Source organism: Centruroides sculpturatus, unplaced genomic scaffold (genome assembly GCF_000671375.1).
Source record: "Centruroides sculpturatus isolate CEXI.00-Female unplaced genomic scaffold, Cexi_2.0 scaffold394, whole genome shotgun sequence".
NCBI lineage: Eukaryota > Metazoa > Arthropoda > Arachnida > Scorpiones > Buthidae > Centruroides > Centruroides sculpturatus.
In genome coordinates, this window is record NW_019384594.1 from 401,354 (window position 1) to 424,120 (window position 22,767).

Here is a 22,767-nt window from a genome sequence, read left to right on the forward strand (position 1 = left end):
ATTGCGAGAGTTTGCTTCATTTTTTACTCCCACCCCCTTCTGTTTACAATTCGTCATCACCCCTTCCCCATTTATGCAATCATATGTGCAATAAATGCCAATTAACAATAGAATATTCCAAAATAAATGAATTATTTTGTGTGCGCAAACATTCGGATGACCTTCCCTCCTCCTGTGTTAGCATTCATCAACATCCTCCCCATCTCGATTTCGTCTCAATAAATGCACGCCGCTTTACTGAACATTGGTAGTTAGTTGGTCTTGAGTTCTCTCTGAGCAATAGGATGTCCACGTGTTTTTCATATGTCTAACACCTAAATAGGAGCTAATTTCCCGTAAAGCTCTCCTGTAGGCATACTCTTCTTGGAAAATCGCCATATGTTACGTTGCTTTCTTTTCATCATTCCAATCTGTTCTAAGGTAGGGAGCTAATTACGGCTCACCAAGTTTGGACTATTATGTTTTTCCCAATAAATGACTAAGCCATCGTCTAGAGCAGGAATGGCGAACCTTTTCGAGTCCTTTAAAAATCAGATGATCAGATGATAAATCGAAATCATATGATACATTACGTGTCAGGTGATTTTTCCTACGTGTCATAGATTCACTACCCCTGACCTCGAGTCTAGATGATAGATAGGTGATTATAATGGGACACTATCTTATTTAAAATACTAATAATCATCTTCACAATTGTTTGATGGAGAATTGTTCAGAGTTTACAGTGAAACCTGTCCAAAACGGAACCTGAGTAAAACGGAAATCAGTCTAAATGGAAAAGTTTGTCTGAATGGAGCGATTTTCTATATTTAAAAACAAAACCTGTTCAAAGCGGAAACCTGCCAAATATGAGTTGACCACAATTAAACATTTCCTCTTCAAGGATTTTTACTTTTAAAATTCGCCAATAGGGGAAATATGACGCTGCATCAGACCAAACATATTATACAATACAGACAAGATCTGAGGATAAAGGTTAATTTTGTTGTACTTAGTGATTTGAAGCATCACATGTAAAAGGTTCTATTTACAATTCGAAGAATTATTGTGTTCCTTCTCTATTAAGTTGATATGTTGATACTGTCATTGTTTTTGGGGATAGAAATTGCGTGGGTAATGCGAAACTTACGATCTGCTACTACATTATACTAGTTATTCAATAGATAAAAGAACTTTTCAGTTAATGCCCCATTGGATAAAGTGAACGAACGTTCTACACGAGTTAACAATAGGAATGTTTGAATGTGTACTTCTAGTAGATAAACATGTAAAATTTCTTTAAATTCATTGCTCTGGAAGTTGAGAGATCGAATTTATAGCTAAATTTCTCGTAGAATTCTTTTCTTTATGTTTTGAATGACATACTTATCAAATTTAATAACATATAGATTAATAGAAGTCCAGATGAACCTTCTTCTATAACTTACGTGGTATCTAGTATTTAAATTGTAGAAGCAATGAAGCGCTAATTATGATGGTATAAGTACTGTATATAAATCTCAGTTCTAATTTTCACAAGAATGGTTAGGAATCAATAAAATAATACAGGAAGAGAACTATTATTTTACGGGATATGGAAATTGTTATCGTTTCACTCTTTATTTGCAGCTTGACTAAATGATAATAACTCAAATTTGATATACAAGGATGCAATGTTTTGAGGTATCTTTAGATATTTTTAACTTCCTAACATATTTGGTGTGTTTTTTTTCATTATTTATTTTTTAATGTAAGAGTTTAGCTCTTAATTTTAACTCATTGTGGAATTAGGATTAAAAAATTATAGCCTATATTTTAAATTTTATAATCGATTGGCACTATTTTAGAATTTTTAATCCTAATCCCGTTGAAAATAACATTCGTTAACCTTGACTACACCCATTTTACTTCCTCGTCTGAAACACTCAATTGCTACGCCCCTTGTTTAGATTAATACTATAATATCCTACATTGCTAATATGAAAAGGATATTTTTGGAGGATCCAGCCTTTTTCACCATTTTTTTTTTCCTTTATCGACCGAAAATTTCGTCTATTCATTGTATGCTTTAGTAGTTTAGCTTAACAAATCATTTACGTATAAATGTACTGAACTCAAAATAAGTCGACTTGTTTCCTTAAGTATCTAGAAGTAAACAGAAGTAAATATTTATTAATTAATAGCGAGATTGCGGCCGAAGTTTTCATCTCTAAAACGTGAACGTCGAGCGCCGCAATCTTGTAAGTAGCGCTCGACGTTCGACGTTCACGTTTGACAGATAAAAACTTCGGCCGCAACCTCACTAGTGTCGCGTATGGACTCCTATCTTTTAGTTTTTGTAACTGCAGTTCTGCTAGTTAATTACTTATTTTAGAATGTTTAATAGCTATTCTACCCTTACAAAACCCAACAAACCAACCATAATGTTGGGTTTTGTGAGTACAGAAATTTGTATTTAAATACCCAATGATATAAACTATTAAGCTTCGAATGAAATTTTGAAGATTAAATGGGTTATTTCATTTATCGAGTGCAATAACCTGCGTATCTTTAACGCATCATCCATGATCGGACGAAAAATATAGATCAAAATGATTGATCGAATGATTATTTTATTAATAATAGAGAGGTTGCGGCCGAAGTTCTCATCTCTCAAACGTGAACGCCGAACGTCGAGCGCCGCAATCTTGTAAGCGGTGCTCGACGTTCGACGTTCACGTTTGAGAGATGAAAACTTCGGCCGCAACCTCTCCAGTGTCGACGGATTTAAATGATCAGTAAAAGCAATATTTTAATGCTTTAATAGTTTCTGCATACCAAACTGAAAGAGAAAATGGGACAATTCCCGAATTTTGATTTTAGTTTGACGGAACACGACTGAAAACAAAATTAAAATATTTTCAGTTTCGTTCATATTTTCAATTATAATTTAAGCAACAACGAGCAATTATTTATTATGACATCGTCACAATATCGAGCTGCAATTTTTAATCATACTTTTTTTAATTTATTTAATTTAAAATATATGCTCTCCGCCTCAAATTAGTAGTGGCTTGCTCCTGTATATCTTATTTTTCCGTTAGCAAAGGAGTCGTGCCGGCCATCTATTTAATTCCTTTCAGGAAGAAACATTTTTGAATTTAAATAAAGTAACTTCCGGTTTGCATCGAAAGTTTGTGTATAGTCAATCGGGTTCTTCTGCCCCTAAGCTTTCTATATCCGGTCTGGGATTTTATGTATATAACTCCGTTTTCGAGATTAAAGAAGGACAGACGGATAGTGGTAATTTATAGGTTTACAACGTTGATTATATTCTTAACATTTAACCAAAAATGGTCTTTAAAAGAGAACAAAATGATGCAAATTATTTATAATATTTAAACAGGAATATTAAATAATTCTTTTTCTTTTAAATAGGACTGGTTTCGGGTTGATGTAGAATAAAGCGGTGCAATACAGGAGCGATCTTCCAAGGGCACACCCCCTTGAAAGATTGCTTATATATTGCAAGAAGGGTTTTCTATGAGAAAATTGAGTTTTCCGGGGTTTTAAGGTATCTAACACCTTAAAAACCCGAAAATTCCAGTGCACTGATGAGGGGTGAACCCACGACCAACTGTTAAGTACTTTAGTTTTACCACTCGGCTACTGGTGGAATCTTCTAGAATGATTTAATGAAGCTGACTGTTTATTTATATATTTAGATACGTAATCTCTGTTATCTAATTAAGTTATTATTGCATTAAAAAGCTTACAATTTATAAGAACTACATTAGTTTAGTTCGATTTTAATCTTGATACTTTATATTCAACAAATTTAATCATTTTCATTGGTATAGAAAATGTAGATATTCCATAGGAAACGATTAAATATAATTACGCCCTCAATATTAAAGAGAATGTCCTTCAATAAAATTCATATGACTTGATGAAGGTTATGAAAATTCCTTTTTTTTTTTATTTCTTTCGTCGCGTCTGCGACTGCCATTTTGTTTTACTTCAATATAAACCGTCAACTTCAATTAATGTGTCGTTTAACTTTCAATTAGTCTTTAACATAACTCGGTTCAAAAGAAAATATTTTAATTAAAAGTATAATGTATAGTTAACTTAATGATGGTTCAATGACATATCTGATAAAAATATTTAAAAATTGCTGACGTAGACAACAATAACAAGTATTTATTTTTATATTGAAATTACAGTTCTGTCTGTAGTTTTCTAGAGTAGAAATTAAATAAAATAAACAATAATTTTAATTATTTGATTTATTAACGTAACTCATATCTTTATACAGTTTTAAATACAGTAAAACCTGTGTAAAGCGGATTTCCTCTCACTGTACCGAATATTTTTGAGGATTGGCAGGTTACCTTTTTACCTTTTTGAACAGGTTTTACTGTAATAAATAAATAAATAAAGTTAGTTTTCGAATTTCTTTTGTTCGATGTTTCCTCTAGTGTTTTGATTGTTATAAAACAATATAAGAAATTTGAATTTCTCACGCGATATGTCCAAGTTTCTATAATCTATAATCGTTTTCTTTCTTTCGCAATTTCAAAAAGAAACGAAGAAAAACAGGAAAATAAATCTTGAATTGAACTTTATAATGTATGTGAAGAAATTAAATAAAAGGCAGCGAATTTTATTATGGTTTAGTTATTATAGTCAGGTTTTATTATGGTCTTTTCTGGTATCTTTTCTGGTAATAAGATCATCAGTGACCGAAAGGATAAAAACACTAATAGTTTCGAGCCCTGATCAGCGTGCTGAACACGTGTTTTCAAGGTTTTCTTCACGTGCAATTTCCCATAAAAACTCTTCTCGGAAACACATACTCCCTTGGCAGATGGCCCTCGTATTACGTTGTGTGATGCCATCAATCTAATCATAATGAATTAAGAAAATAAGAGCTTAATTTAATTTCGCTCTGATGATTGATTGATTTTATTTTCAAAATAACAAAATATTTAATTTTATTATTATTTCAATATATAACAATATCATAATACTTGTTGTTTTCTTATTTTTAGAAAATATTCACGTGTTCAAACAAGAGTTTTCAGCAGTGATGGAGTGGATAAAACCATTAAACATGCGCTTGACCAACGTGAAGTTTTTTCTCACGTGTCTAACATATAAATAGGGGCCAATTTCTCATTGTCCTCTTGGCAGATCGCCCACGTGTTGCGCTGCCTTATCTCATCAATCAATCAAACAATAAAAAAAAAAAAATAATAATAATAACTGAAAGTCTGATCGTCTTTGTTAAAAATTCTTAAAACTCGTTTTAAAGGAAAAAAATTGAAATTAAAATATAGACAATCGTTTATTTCGAAATTTATCAGCAAAAAGAAAATTGTGAAAACATTATTTTTCGTAAAAACGATAATATATATAATACGATACACGTTTTACCATTCAAAATATTAATAAAAGTTATATGATTTAGTTAAATTTATGATTGTATTTTTCATTTTAAAGGGTCAAACTTTTGGCACACAGAAACACTTACACCTGGCGCAAGTGGTATAGATTCTGGCAGAAGCGTCATACAACTTGTCAAAGCAGTTCTGAAAATTATTTGTTTTATGATGTCTTTAAGGGTTTTCGTCACAAACCTTCACCTTTTCTCTTTCATTTTAGGAGAAGACAAAAGTCTGCTGAGGAGGTAAGAAGATGGGAAAAGAGATTGAAGAAGCATTGTTATGTCTTTAGTCAGATATTCATTAGTCGAGATAGAAATCAAACGTTAAAAAAAGCATTTTAGAGAAACGCCATTTTTTATTGTAAAACAATTTTTGCACTCCATTAAAAGAATTCTATTCCTATATTTTGTTTTATTGAAAAGGGATGTACAGTACTTTGTCAAGTACGAAAGGAATGGAGGAAAAGATGAATTCTATTGATGAAATAAGACAACACAACATACGGGAAATCTGTCAAGGGAGGACTTTCTATGGGAAAGTGGTCCCTGTATACATAGGTGTTAGACACGTAAAAAAAAATTCCACGTGTCCAGCCCGTTGATCACTCGCAAACTGGGATCAATTACCAGTGTTTAGTTGTTTTATCCATTCTGGTACTGGTAGGCAAGGTTGGCTGGTATAATTTATAATAGAAAAAAAACAGAGTCGATTAATAAAATTATTTTTGATCTCTTATAATTTAAACACATGTTAGATGAAGATTTTTCGCATTTTTATATGAAATAACGATATTAGGTTATACAAATTAGAATGACTTATATAAAACTGAAAGATTTGATATAATCCGTGAAAGCTGTACTTTTAGTGAGTTAGTTAATATAAATCTATATATTGTCTGTTTTATATTTGTACTGTTTTATTTATTATAGAACTACAGTCGACCCCCACCCCATAACACTGTTGATAATTCCCGTTTTATATGAATTCCATGTTGTACGAGTCACTTAGATTTTACAAATACGTGAGCCGTTTACATCCCGGCACACGTATTTGTAAAATCTAAGTGACTCGTACAACAAGGAATTCATATAAAACAGTGTTATAGGGGGTTGGGTCGACTGTATATATGCAAGCTCAATCCCTATTTTATCGAATTACATGCATTTAAAGATGTACTGTACACACTACCTTCGGATAGTAAAACTTTCAAAGTTTCATAGTAGATAAGTAGCTTACTAAATATTATAATAATGAGGAAGTAATGAGATGAATCATGATTTTAAATTATTTAATGAGTTATCTGACGATTCATTGCACAAGTTGTACGAGTTATTCACAGGAAGAATGAATATAGTTATCAGTTGCTTAAAGCGCAGTATTTTTTTAAATATTTCTTCATATTTATTTATAAGAAAATTATTAATCTCTTTCGAAATTAAACCGGTTTAAATTATCATACGTAATTACTAGAAATATTAATTTTGAATTCAGTAAAAATAATTATTAAATAAAATTCCTGTAATTAAGTATTATACGCTGATCTTAATGATGTGAAGGTAGCACGTATCAATGACGAAATCCTATTTATTACACTAGTTACTTCAAATTCAAAGGTCAAAAAATCAGCACGACTTGCGTTGAAGAAGTTTAAAGTTGAGCAATATTACTTTTGTGTAATAGAAGTTATTGCATTACACTTTCCTGAAAGTAAAAAAAAATAATCAAGCTGAGAGCCTGAAGCGATGTAAATCATTCGATTGGCATCGCTCTGAGGTTCTCCTTCCTACGTTACGTATATATAGCCTATATACTGTATATGAATAAGCTTACCGATATATTTTTAAGGTTATTTTACGAACGATTGAAATAAAACAGCTGCTTGTTGTTAGTCGTTATTTATTCGCTTTGTTGGAAAGGACTGGAATACATATGTGAGCAGTTTCAAGTTATTCGACTCTTATGAGCTCTTATAAAACTTTATTTGTAAATTAAATATAACAAAATAAAGAAATGTAACTTAAATATTATAGGATTTATTATTAATATACTTTCATTTTTAATGTAATTTAAAATAATTCTTCTAATAGGAAGGAAGATTGAAAAGTCTAATAAAATCACAATACTTTCGCTCAGAAATCTAGACTTTTCAGTCTTCCTTCCTCTTACAAGTTAGAAGAATTGTCTTAAATTACATTTATTAATAATCTACTTCCATTTTTAATCTTATAATATTTAAGTTACATTTCTTTATTTGTAAATTAAACATAACAAATAAAGTTTTAGCTAATAAGAGTCGAATAAGTTGAATCTTCTCACACATATTTACCACTTTATATGTTTTTTTCACTTTTAAATATAGGAATGCCATAAAAAGTATAGCTTATGATGATAAAATTTGCTTTATAATCAATATGGCAGTGTCTTTTCTTAAAAATTTAAAGTATTTTCCAAATCGATTAGACCAAAATAAAGATTTAGAAGAATTAAAAAGAAGAGACTGTGGTAGCTTTTCAATATTCCTTAAGTAATAATAAACCTCTGAGTCTATCATTATTCTTTATTATGTAATTAATATGGAATATTATACCTTCCATATCTTAATTAATTAACAGGTCGTGCAGATGTTGCTGATCTTATAACGGATCGTCTCTGTTAAAAAATCATTAGGTCTATTTAAACATTGTTTTACTTTTTATTTATTTACTTTAGTGTCTCATACAAAATTCATTTTAAAAATATTATTATTTTTTAAATATTTAACTGTTTTTCTCTCTTAATATGTTGAAAATCTGGTGTGTCAAGATTTTAAAAATTTAATTAAAGAAGCCAATTCTTATCATTAACAAGCAATTACTAAATTAACCAGTAATTGTCAATGACCCGCTAATGGTTCTTTGCTAAATCGGCTTTTTATTTCGTCTTTTCGTTATACGCTAACGTTGACTTTTTAGTAATTACACTAAACAAATTAGACCAGAAGTCAGTTAACTAAATAACTAAATTGCTGTCTTATTAAAACATTTTATTACTTATAAACTTTTACAATAATCGCTCAAAAATAAGATACACTTCGTTTAATACACAAATTACAATGCTTTAACGTATTTGTGAAAAAAAATCCTTTATTTTGTATTATGACGAAATGTTTTAAATTCATGCCTAAAGTATAAAGTACACAGAAGCTCCAATATCTACATTTGTAATTGGTATAATTTTCAAAAATAAATCATTAAAAAATTCTCAGAATCGTAATATTTTATTAAAATATAATAATATATTTTAAACTTTAACTTTTAAAGGTAATTTCTTTATTAAAAAATAAAGGAATTTATCTCAGTAAGCATAATATTAAGGTAATTACTCGTATACTACAGTATAAAAAGAATTTTAAAATATTATATATTGTATATAAGTGTCTGACTTCGACTTGTCTCTTCCAGTGTGGGACGTCATTTATGGATAACCCCTTACTGATTCCGGAACTTACGTAGTTTAAAACGAGAATTGTATACTTCTCTTTCGGCAAATATTATTCCAAAATTCGTTCGAACCTATAATTCCCACTGTCGTCCGTCTGTCCTTTCTTAATCTCGAGAAGGAGTTAGATAGATAAAAGACGATACCAGATATGGAAACTTTAGGAGCAGGAGGACCCGATTAACTACATACAAACTTCCGATACACACTAAAAGTTACGTTATTTTAATTCAAAACTTTCCCCTGGAAGTAATTAACAGATGACCAGCACGGCTCCGTTGTTAAAAGGAAAAGTATGATTTACAGGGGCAAGACACTATAGTACTAATTTATTATTATTAAATAATTTATAGAAGTATCTAATGCTTAATAAAACAGAAAAATTATTGCAAATTGAAGTTTTAATTGCATATGCATATTTGGAAATTCTATATTTATATATTTAATTTTATTTTTAATTTATAGAAACTTTTAATTCCATCCCGAAGACATGATAGTTCCAATGCTAAAAGTCGGAAAGATCGGGAAGTCTTGGAAAGAGATCGCAATAGATTATTGGATTTACGGTGGAAGGAGAAGATCAACCATGTTAATATCAATTGCCACGAAGATGATACAGGATATACACCTTTAATATTAGCTGTTCTTAATGGTAAGAATAGAGTTTTGTACTTAAAAATGAAAATACTTTTTATTAAGAAATTGGGCTAAAATTACTTGATTTTTTTTGATTTTATAAAATAATTGAGAAATGTAAATTTAAAATTAAATATTTTCTTGACGTTATATTTGATATACTATAGTTTTACATATTTTTATAATAAATTCACTATATTTTTTTTGAAAATATTCCCATAAAACTGTTCTCTTTCCTACAGTTAATTCTGTTGTGAAGTAATTGGTTAGGTTTTATATATATATTCTTAGTATATCTTATCAATATCAATATTATATTATGTGGGTTATACTCGGTTGACACTGGCTGCTGTGTACTATGCCAGACCAGAGTCAAAGCACAGCTATCAAAACAAGACAAAAATTAAATAAGTGTGTCAGTGTGTGTGTCTGTATTCAGGAATTTTCTAAAAATATGATGGATTCAATATAGTGACCTTCTGTAGTGTGATGTATGTGTTTGTATTTAACTGTAATGTTCCCAGGCTTTTGTGTAGTGTGTGTGGTATCACACCTGTAAAGGAGAGAACGACAGGTACAATAAACACCCTATCCATCCTCCATAGATGCCTTATTTCCTGGGCGAGTTCTGTGTACTTGCTAATTTTTTCAGTGAATGTGTTTTGTATATTGTGTGTGTTTGGAATGGATGTCTATAATGTATGTGATTTTATTGTGTTTGTGAATATGTGTGATGTCTGGTCTGTTGTGATAGATTGTTTTATCTGTGATTATGGCTCTGTCGTAGTACATTTTGTGCATGTTGTTTTCCAATACTGTCTGGGGAATGTATTTGTATTATGGTTCGTGGATGTCTGATAATTTGTGTTTGTTTGCAAGCTCTTGGTGTATTATATTTGCTACTTGATTATGTCTATGTAAATAATCTGTCTGTGCCAAAAGTTTTCAACCAGAAGTGATGTGTTTTATAGTTTTTGGCATGATGTAACATTTTCTGCATGTGTCATTTGTGAGTGTTGTATCTTTAAGTATGCATGTTTCTGTAATGTTTAGTATTTATAACCTGATCCTGTATGGCAATCATGAACCCTTCCATCTCCCCAAGGAGGCGTCCCCGAGCTGACCAACTGTTTGAAAAGAGTTTTGTCAACAAAATCCTGGGCTAGATTGTAGGGATGCCTGCCATGGAGTGCCTTTTGAACCCACGATTGTTTAATGGTGTCTATGCTTTTTATATGTTGTGTTGTGTCCATTGATGCGAGTATAAGTTTAATAATGTGTTATTTGAGCCTGCTAGAGTTACTGCTTTATGTAATTGTGATGTTTTTTGTAGAAAAACTCTTGCAGTGTCTGTATTTGTTTGTAGTGAAGGTTTACTATGTCAATCAGGCCACATCTGCCATCTTTACATGGAAGGGTTAATCTTTCTATGGCAGATTTACGATGATGATGATCTTGTTTTCCTTTGGAGTTGCTCAAGATCTATGTGAGTCTAATGNCTCTTGCAGTGTCTGTATTTGTTTGTAGTGAAGGTTTACTATGTCAATCAGGCCACATCTGCCATCTTTACATGGAAGGGTTAATCTTTCTATGGCAGATTTACGATGATGATGATCTTGTTTTCCTTTGGAGTTGCTCAAGATCTATGTGAGTCTAATGAATTAGAATGATCTTAACTTTATTGAAGAAAAATTAGTTACTCTTAATTTTATTTTGTTATTTTTGTCTTTTTGTCAGAAATAGAGACCAATAGAACAGTTTGGCCCTTTTTCCAGACCTAGAGAAGGCCAAATTTTGTAGGCTTTTTCACATAGAGCAAATGAAAATGATTGAAACAAGTTTCTTTCGAGACTGGTCCAAATCCTGATTATATTCATAGTATAATGAGATGAAGTTTGCTTCTGTAAATTGTATTTTAATTTTATGGATAAAACTTTTTCTGCAGTTTCCCCAAATTAATATTAGTTAAATAATTTAAGATGCTATCATCTGTTGAAGTATCCTTGTAAAATGATTTTAATTTAAATATAACTGTTATCATTTAAATTTTTTCTTTATATTTCAGTTTATTTGCATATCTCAATGTTATTTCCCTTTTGTAATCATTTTTACCTTATCCATTTTCAAATATATTTAATTTATTTACATCTTATAATTTAAGAATCAATAACTTAAATTTAAAATATTATGCAATTTAATTTATTTTAAGATAAAAATTCTTTAAATATCAAAAATGCTGAATAATATTTTGTTTGTAAAAAATTTTTTTATTTTAATTAATATTCCAATCAACAACATTATGAAAAATATATTAAAATAGTTACTTAATTTAATACAAATTTATTTTTAAAATAAAATTTGTAGAAAAATACATTGTTGTAATTTCGAAAAATACAAAAAATTCTTTTGTGAAATATGAAAATTGTTTCTAATTTATTTTGTACATAAAATATTGTTATTTTGAAATTAAATTTTAAGCTAAAAAATATATATATAATAATAATAAAATTAGGTAGAAGGGAACAATACAATAAGTTGCATAATTTCATCTATTTATTGTTCATATAGCAAAGTTTTTGCATTTCTGTTGTGAAAGTGTTCATCTTGTTAACCTTGAAAGTCATTGTAAATGTTGAAAGTTTCTTTTGAAATAGCACAAAATAACTTTTCTACAAATAAACTAAACTGAATTATAAATTTCTACATTGATAAATTCAATACGTTTACATAAATTTCTATTATTAAATTATAAGTTTCTACAAATAAAACAAATTTTAAAAATAATACCAAATATTTTTTGATATTATTTTTTAAAACATTTCTAAAATTTTTATATTTTTATTTTATACATATGTTACTGTGAATGACCGATATGTGGTGAATGACAACATTCTCCGGTGAATGTCAGCATTCACACAGTTGTTTCATGTATGTNTTTGGTATTCTTTAATTAATCTTTGCTTTATTTGTGTATGTTCTGTTAGTTTGGCCTGTTGGAATCCTAAATACGTATAGAACTTCTGATATTGAATTTTAAGTTATTGTTAATTTATGTCTTATCAATATCATTATATAAATAATTAATGAATTAGAATGATCTTAACTTTATTGAAGAAAAATTAGTTACTCTTAATTTTATTTTGTGGTATTTGTCTTTTTGTCAGAAATAGAAACCAATAGAACAGTTTGAGACCTAGAGAAGGCCAAATTTTGTAGGCTTTTTCACATAGAGCAAATAAAATGATTGAAACAAGTTTCTTTCGAGACTGGTTCAAATCCTGATTATATTCATAGTATAATGAGATGAAGTTTGCTTCTGTATATTGTATTTTAATTTTATGGATAAAACTTTTTCTGCAGTTTCCCCAAATTAATATTAGTTAAATAATTTAAGATGCTATCATCTGTTGAAGTATCCTTGTAAAATGATTTTAATTTAAATATAACTGTTATCATTTAAATTTTTTCTTTATATTTCAGTTTATTTGCATATCTCAATGTTATTTCCCTTTTGTAATCATTTTTACCTTATCCATTTTCAAATATATTTAATTTATTTACATCTTATAATTTAAGAATCAATAACTTAAATTTAAAATATTATGCAATTTAATTTATTTTAAGATAAAAATTCTTTAAATATCAAAAATGCTGAATAATATTTTGTTTGTAAAAAATTTTTTTATTTTAATTAATATTCCAATCAACAACATTATGAAAAATATATTAAAATAGTTACTTAATTTAATACAAATTTATTTTTAAAATAAAATTTGTAGAAAAATACATTGTTGTAATTTCGAAAAATACAAAAAATTCTTTTGTGAAATATGAAAATTGTTTCTAATTTATTTTGTACATAAAATATTGTTATTTTGAAATTAAATTTTAAGCTAAAAAATATATATATAATAATAATAAAATTAGGTAGAAGGGAACAATACAATAAGTTGCATAATTTCATCTATTTATTGTTCATATAGCAAAATTTTTGCATTTCTGTTGTGAAAGTTTTCATCTTGTTAACCTTGAAAGTCATTGTAAATGTTGAAAGTTTCTTTTGAAATAGCATAAAATAACTTTTCTACAAATAAACTAAACTGAATTATAAATTTCTACATTGATAAATTCAATACGTTTACATAAATTTCTATTATTAAATTATAAGTTTCTACAAATAAAACAAATTTTAAAAATAATACCAAATATTTTTTGATATTATTTTTTAAAACATTTCTAAAATTTTTATATTTTTATTTTATACATATGTTACTGTGAATGACCGATATGTGGTGAATGACAACATTCTCCGGTGAATGTCAGCATTCACACAGTTGTTTCATGTATGTACAAAATATTTGCTAAATATCATTATTTCTCACTTACACTGGCAAATGTTGACATTCAGCATGCACTGATGGTGAACGTTGAATAAAAATATTTTTATTACGTTAAGACAAAAATGCAACTTTTTAATATGTCAAAATAGGAGAAATCTTAAGTAACAGCGCATGTAAATAAACTGTTGAACCTAAAACGAACAGTACATTCTTAATCAGAAAAGAAAAATAATACAATAAATTTACACATAAATTATGTCATTAACATTATACAATCTTATTTATTGCAACAACTTAAACTGTTATGACACTTTGAATTTCACAAGAGTCCCTTGCTTTTACAACTGCATTTATTCATGGAAAACTTTTCGCAATGACAGTGTGTATAGCCTTGCCCTCCACTTTTCGAATTAACTGCAGCTGCTTCTCTCAGTGATATTTCTTGAGAAGAAATCTCATCTATGGAAAGTAACTTTTCTTTACAAATTACAAACTGATTGCATGTATAAAGCTGCTTGAGGATACTTTTTTTGTTTTTCTAATTTATAAAAGTCTGAGTCTTCTATTCCAACAACAACCGCCAACACATTTTGGGCATCTGTATGGCCGAGGTCGACATTAGAGACTTGTATTCATACGGTATCACCAATTTAAGCAGGAGGAAATTTTCTTTTTGAGGTTCGTAACATTTTTGTTGCTTGCAATAGAAGTTTCTCTTTTGCGGCCGGTCTTTTTACAGGAATAACTTTGTGTTGTTCAGTCAGGGCTAGACATGAAGATGTAGTGGGTTGCAGCTCCTCTTCAATATTTTCATTTGTAATATGGTATTCGTTATGGCCACTGCTCAAATTTTCTTCAAAAGTATTGACAATTTCTTTGAGCTGTTCTTTAGTTTCAATATTTGCGATTTGTTCGCCAGGCAAAGATGACGATGCTATGCCTCTTTTTGGTTGCAGCTCCTCTTCAATATTTTCATTTGTAATATGGTATTCATTATGGCCACTGCTCAAATTTTCTTCAAAAGTATTAACAATTTCTTCAAGCTGTTCTTCAGTTTCAATATTTGCGATTTGTTCACCAGGCAAAGATGACAATGCTATGCCTCTTTTTGGTTTAACGCCAAACATGGCTTCGTAAGGACTTTGGCGTATTCCTTCGTGATATGTAGTGTTCTTGGCAAATTGTACAAAGGGCAAACCATCTGACCATCTATTTGTATCATTATCATTCATCCATGCAGTTAACATATTCTGTATATCCTGATTGGCCCTTTCAACTGAGTCTTGTGTTTGACTACAACGAGGCTTTCCATGAACTATCTTCACATCTTTCCACAGAGCACTTAGTTCAGATATGACTTCATTACAGAATTCCCTACCATTACCTGAATGCAATACAGCTGAGGCACCAAATGTTAAAAATATTTGAAGAAGGTGATACGCTACTTCGTCAGCTGTCTTAGTTTTCAAAGGTCGTAGCTGGACAAATTTCGTTAAATGATCTTGATATACCATTATGAACTTATATTTGCCATCCCTCTGTGACTGCAGGTCTATTAGATCGACTTGACATCTTGAGTTTAACTCCGAACTGACCATTGGTTTCGCAACAATACCTTTTTTAGGTGCACTGTGTTTCATTTGACATTGTTTACATAAATTTAAATACAACATTACAACTTCATATGTAATATTTTTGTATTTAAGTTGCAATTCTTTAAGCATACGTGTTCTTCCTCCGTGGCCTGTTCTGCTGTGAGTTTCAGATAGTATACTGAACAATTCATCATTGGTAACATAATATTGTATATTCGTTTCTCCTGGTTTTAATGGTACAATTAATTTCTCTTCGTCTTTAATTTTTAAAACGTCAAAACGTTTTAATCGTCTGTAATCCAAAGGTGTGCTGCACTTAGTTTTAGCAGAAATCACTTCAGAAAGTATTTTAGAGTACTTTTCTTGAGAAAAATAAAAACAATTGTCTTCTCGTTTACTCGCAGTTAATGCACGTAACTTTTCAAAAAAAAGTTCTTGGTTCACTGCAGTATCCATTCAATATAAATTAGGATACGGTATCGCATAAAAAAATAATAATAAGATTTAAGAAAACGTTGCCCACACCAGCAAACCTTGCACAAGACTGACAAAACTGCAGTGTTCGAGAGTATAACAAATAGATACCACGTGATTTCATTCGCGGCAGTACAGTACAAAGGATTTGGCGACAGACTGTCGCGTCTCCGTCGACATCGGCTTCTCGTGTGTCCTTTCGACCTCCACCAAAGCTTATCTGTGCTTGTCAACATACACCGGCAATTGTTGGAATGTTTAATAATATAACCAAATATTCGGTCTTTCACCGACGTATTTTGTATGTGTCGACATTCTCTAATTTCTGTCTTTCACGGTAACATAATTATACGTTCGAACAATCGCCGGTGTATATCGACCAGCACAGATAAGCTTCGGTGGAGGTCGAAACGACACCCGAGAAGCCGATGTCGACAGAGAGGCGACAGTCTGTCGCCAAATACTTTGCTGGTAGGACGAGGTCGTACCTCTTTTCCCGGCAACGGTTTATTGGAAACCGCCCACTTTGTCACTAGATGGCGTTTTTGTTCTTTTGATCCCGTGAGGTGGGATCGGTTTGTCAGGTCGCGTGGCGGAAGGTGAGAGGGATCGTCGGCGATATCCGAATAAAAGACACCATTAACAGATAAAATGGCAAAAATTTATTGGATAACGAAATAAAGAAACATTTACAATAATGAAAATCGAATAACATTCGAGATTTAACTATCTCTTGATTACAAAGTAAAGGGGCCGAGAGTTTACACGCTTGATATACCTCTTGATTATTCTCACGGAGGATCAAATGTCCTTTCCTTTTTGTCCAGGCACAAATTTATAAGTTTACGACTAAAATGTCCGAATAGCACTTAACAAAGCAAAGTTCGATGTTACGGAACCTTAATAAATTCTGGCTTATCTCTTGTCAGCATGTTGGTGAGAGACTCCCCAGAGGGGGAGGAATCGGTCTTATATAGGTTCGGCCTGGGAAAGTTAGTCAGGTGATGGTCAGAAGTAAAGGTTATTTTAGCATATGTAGGGTTAAAAGGCGTTCCTGCCCGGGACCATAATAAAGTGAAGAAATAGAAGGCAATTGTAAACTTATGTCGTGTAATATTATAAATTTTTATAGCTGTTGATGAGATATTTGATCTTCCTTTCCGGCGATGTTATTTTTAACGGTTGGGTGATGAATTTAGTTAAGATATGTCGAAAGTTTATGAGGGAAGGGAAAAATTTTTTTTACACTCGATTCGGATCTCACACCTTTGTTCTGCCGCGATTGAAATCACGTGATATCTATTTGTTATACTCTCCAACACTGCAGCTTGTTAGTATTATGCAAAGTTTGTTGGTGCGTGCAACATTTTCTTAAATTTTTTTTTTTTTTATCCGATATCCTAATTTATATTGAATGGATACTGCAGTGAATCAAGAACTTTTTTTTATAAGTTATGTGCATTAATTGCGAGTAAACGAGAAGACAATTGTTTTTATTTTTCTCAAGAAAAGTACTCTAAAATACTTTCTGAAGTGATTTCTGCTAAAACTAAGTGCAGTACACCTTTGGATTACAGACGATTAAAACGTTTTGACGTTTTAAAAATTAAAGAATTGTACCATTAAAACCAGGAGAAACGAATATACAGTATTATGTTACCAATGATGAATTGTTCAGTATACTATCTGAAACTCACAGCAGAACAGGCCACGGAGGAAGAACACGTATGCTTAAAGAATTGCAACTTAAATACAAAAATATTACATATGAAGTTGTAATGTTGTATTTAAATTTATGTAAACAATGTCAAATGAAACACAGTGCACCTAAAAAAGGTATTGTTGCGAAACCAATGGTCAGTTCGGAGTTAAACTCAGATGTCAAGTCGATCTAATAGACCTGCAGTCACAGAGGGATGGCAAATATAAGTTCATAATGGTATATCAAGATCATTTAACGAAATTTGTCCAGCTACGACCTTTGAAAACTAAGACAGCTGACGAAGTAGCGTATCACCTTCTTCAAATATTTTTAACATTTGGTGCCTCAGCTATATTGCATTCAGGTAATGGTAGGGAATTCTGTAATGAAGTCATATCCGAACTAAGCGCTCTGTGGAAAGATGTGAAGATAGTTCATGGAAAGCCTTGTTGTAGTCAAACACAAGACTCAGTTGAAAGGGCCAATCAGGATATACAGAATATGTTAACTGCATGGATGAATGATAATGATACAAATAGATGGTCAGATGGTTTGCCCTTTGTACAATTTGCCAAGAACACTACATATCATGAAGGAATACGCCAAAGTCCTTACGAAGCCATGTTTGGCGTTTAAACCAAAAAGAGGCATAGCATTGTCATCTTTGTCTGGCGAACAAATCGCAAATATTGAAACTGAAGAAAAGCTCAAAGAAATTGTTAACACTTTTGAAGAAAATACGAGCAGTACCCATAACGAATACCATATTCCAAATGAAAATATTAAAGAGGAGCTGCAACCTATCACATCTTCATTTCAAGCCCTGACTGAACAACACAAAGTTATTTCTATAAAAAAACCGGCCACAAAAGCGAATCTTCTATTGCAAGCAACAAAAATGTTACAAACCTCAAAAAGAAAATTTCCTCCTGCTCAAATTGGTGATACCGTATGAATACAAGTCCATGATGTCGACCTCAGCCGTACAGATGCCCAAAATGTGTTGGCAGTTGTTCTTGGAATAGAAGACTCAGACTTTTATAAATTAGCAAACAAAAAAGGTACCCTCAAGCAGCTTTATACATGCAATCAGTTCATAATTTCTAAAGAAAAGTTACTTTCCATAGATGAGATTTCTTCTCAAGAAATATTTGTGCAAAACAAAGTTTTCCACAAATAAATGCAGTTGTAAAAGCAAGGGACTTTTGTGAAATTCAAAGTGTCATAACAGTTTAAGTTGTTGCAATAAATAAGATTGTATAACGTTAATCACATAATATATGTGTAAGTTTACTATTGCATATTATCTTTCTTTTCTGATTAAGAATGTGCTGTTCGTTTTAGGTTTATTTAACAGTTTATTTACATGCACTGTTACTTAAGCTTTCTCCTATTTTGACATATTAAAAAGTTGCATTTTTGTCTTAACATAATAAAAATACTTTTATTTAACATTCACCATCAGTGCATGCTGAATGACATTTAAGTAAATTCACTTCACTCTGACACCAGGGATGAAATACTAAATACAGAATGGAATCTAAAATATTTTAGATTCGGTTTTTATTTAAATATCTACATTCCATTTTTTGAAGTGTTCCGTCGGAATTTTTTCTCTACCTGAAGAAGAACTATCTCGACAGCTCAAACGTTTGTGAAAGGAAGATTTTTTCACGCAAAATTACACCGGTAACAGGTTCCGTATTTAGTATGACTGACATTTGCTGGTGTAAGTGAGAAATAATGATATTTAGCAAATATTTCATACATACACAAGATGACTGTGTGAATGCTGACATTCACTGGAGAATCTCGACATTTGCCAGATATCGGTCTTTCACTGACATATTTTGTGTGTTGACATTTACCAGAGAATATCGACATTTTCTAATTTCGGTCTTTCACAGTAACATGTATATATAAAAGGAATTTTTTTCATGAGAAATCCACTATCAAAATTTTGGCTCGGTCTCTAATTCTTCTTCAACTGTGTTAACTTATATTTAATTATAAACAAAACATTTATATCAATATTATGTAATATTTACATGCAAGGTATTATAAAAATGAAATTTAAAATTAATGACATTATTCTTAAACATTTCTCTCTTAATTATTTTGAGATTGTTTTCATGCATATACTATAAAAGATTGCAAAAGGTTATAAATATCACTATTTAAGAACTCAAAAGTATTTTAAAGACTATAAAAAAGTAAAAAATAATAATCTATTGTAAAAAAAATATATACCGTATTTCCTTGATAAAAACCCTATTATTCAAATAAACCCCAAACTTTGAATAAGCCCCTGGGAATAAAGAATCTATTAAAAATAAACTTTGTAAAACATGTTAAAGTATTGAACTTATAGGACAATGCAATTTAAAGTGACAATTTTTTCTTTTTTTGTTTCTTTTGCTCTGTGAGTATAACATCTTTTTTTAAGCCCATTGCAGGTTTAGTCACGAGCTCAACATATCTGGGACAAACCACAACTGAAAAATTCCTGCATATTTTTTCACTAAGTCAGATGGATGAGTTAAAATGTCAGCCTATTGCTCTGGAGACCCAGAATTGAATCTAGGAGGTAACTTTCTTAGATTCGATCCATCTGACTGAGTTGATGATGAGTTAGAACCAGAAGTTTGTAGTCAAGATCCTGATTCTGACATCATCAAAATAAACACAAATTATAATATGACAACCAAATCAGAAGATGCTGAATTGAGTTAACTATGAAAATAGTAATTTTAAATGTTGCAGTAATAACTGTAAATTAAGATATTTCTTTCAATTTTTACTTATTCATTTTTTATTATAAAATGATAAACCATGGCCTCAAAAATCGCAATGAATACATAGGTTTTAAAAATAAATCACTAGAGTTTATTTGAGGAAATACAGTATATATCAATAGAATATCTACCAAGCACAAGAAATATTTAAATAGAATGTAGTATACTGGAGTTACTTTAATTATCTGACATTTCATTAATATGTTGCATTGAGATTGAATCTTAATCTCATCTGATGGAAGTAATTTTTTTTCTTGTATAAATGTTTTATATTTTTATTGCATTTTAATACATCTTTAAATAAGGAGAATTCTAGGCATTCACATATTGCAGTCAATTCTGTGAGGAAATGAGAGAATTTACAGAATAATAGATAAACTTTATGGAATTAATCCATATTCAAATGACTAAGACAAAACCTTTCTCACTTTGTTTCTAGCAGTTTAAACACTGATTACAAACGTTTTTGGCCTTCTTAATAGGCCTTCTTTAGGTACAGACCATAGTGTGCCTGAAGAAGGCCGAAAACATTTGTTTGCCCACAAATGTTTTCGGCAAAAACAAAAACAAAGGTGTCTTAGTCATTTTAAATAGTTCTAGCTCCAAATGCATAGAAATCCATATTCAAATTCTGAATATAGTAAAGAAACACATAGACTTAAATGTTTTAAATACTATCGTATCAAAATCTGCATATGTACAGTACATTATGTACAAAATCTGCATATGTATTTGTTTATTATCATAATACCAGCAAATATTCAATATATTTGTGAATATTTTGCATATTTAAATGACAGTAATATTTCAATGGATTATAAACATGCATAGAATTTTGTAAAATATGTATATATATATTTACACTTTTTTAATTTTAGGTAATCGAGAACTTGCTATGCTCCTTATTCACTTTAATGCAGATGTCAATGCTAGAGATAACAAAGGGTAAGAAAAAAATTTGTTCATTATAATTATAATCTGGACTAGATAAAGAAATATAAAATTTAACATTTAATGATTGTTAATATGTTAAAAGAATTAATAGACCCTTCATGTATTTTTTTAATAAAATATTATGTTTTCTTCATTGTTTTACTTCTACAGATTAAGAGTATAAATGGTTAAAAGTTTAAGTATATTTTAAAAACAATAGTTCTTACTTATAGGAAGTGATGGAGTACAAAATGATCTTTGTTTACTTATGTATATTTAAGTTTATACTCTCTAATTGCTTGTAATATTTCAAAAATGCTTATTTCTTTTTGTATATACTGTACTTATATTTTTTTATTCATATGATTTAAAAAATGCAAATATTTATTTTTCAATATTCCTGTTTTTTTGTTTATTTAAGAAACACTGCATTACATGTAGCAACTTTCAATGGGAGATCTGATATGATTGAATTGCTGCTTCAATGTGGAGCTGAAGTGAGTATTACTAATTTAAAATGTGCAGAATTTATTATAATATAATATAAGAATGATTGGTTAATTTTTAGAATACAGTGGATGGTCGATTAACGAACATAATCCGTTCCAAGACTTTGTTTGCTATCCAAATTGTTTGTTAACCGATTATTAATTTACCATAGGTTTTAATGGGAATTTAATTAATTCATCCTGGAGACCCCCAAAAATAAAAATTATATACTTTCTTACTACGTTTATTCATATGTAATAATAAAAATACGTACATATACAGTCTTGCATTTTTATTAGTCATGTTTTTTCTGTTTGAAAGGATTAAAGAATCTGTCTAATGTCGATTGCTTTTCTCTCTTCTTCAGGATTTTTCAGAAGTAATTAATAGCATTGTAATTGTAGAAATCCCCAAGACTCAACTTGGTTTGGATGCCATTCTAAGACTGTTGTTCTGATATCCTCCCACTTCTTCAAAAGATCTTTAATAGCAGATATTGTCATTAATCCTCTTTTTCAGAAGAAAACATATCTTGCCAAATTTCTTCGCGTTATTCTGTCATCAGATTCGTTTTAGGTTCCATTATGAACTCTTTGATGTTCTTTATTTCTCAGATGTGATTTTTGTTACTCCTTTAGCAGCTTGAATCTTCTTGATTATACAGTATCTTTCTTAAATAAGATTGAACTTCAGCCTACTGTAGACCTGTTCATTCCATACTGCCAGCAACATTAGGCATCTTCTGCCCACTCTCACCTTTCGAAAAGAAAAACAGATGCAAAACTTAATGAGTGCCTACCTGACAGTCTCGCAAATACATAAAAGAATTGTTTTTGTCAGAAAAATAAAAGGCTGGAATTTCAAGGGAGAATTTCAAAGTTTGGAGGAATACTATCCGGTCGGTATGTATCGGGTTGA

At 30.3% G+C, this 22,767-nt stretch overlaps 1 protein-coding gene across 1 annotated transcript in view; it reads left to right on the forward strand.

Moving 5' to 3' along the window:
• LOC111624819 overlaps positions 1 to 22,767 on the forward strand; it is a 73,413-nt gene that overhangs the window by 2,364 nt on the left and 48,282 nt on the right. The window contains exons 2-4 of the mRNA XM_023367773.1: positions 9,351 to 9,537; positions 21,306 to 21,372; positions 21,782 to 21,857. Of these exons, the coding sequence (XP_023223541.1) occupies positions 9,351 to 9,537; positions 21,306 to 21,372; positions 21,782 to 21,857 (330 nt within the window). The remainder of the gene's footprint in view (positions 1 to 9,350; positions 9,538 to 21,305; positions 21,373 to 21,781; positions 21,858 to 22,767) is intronic.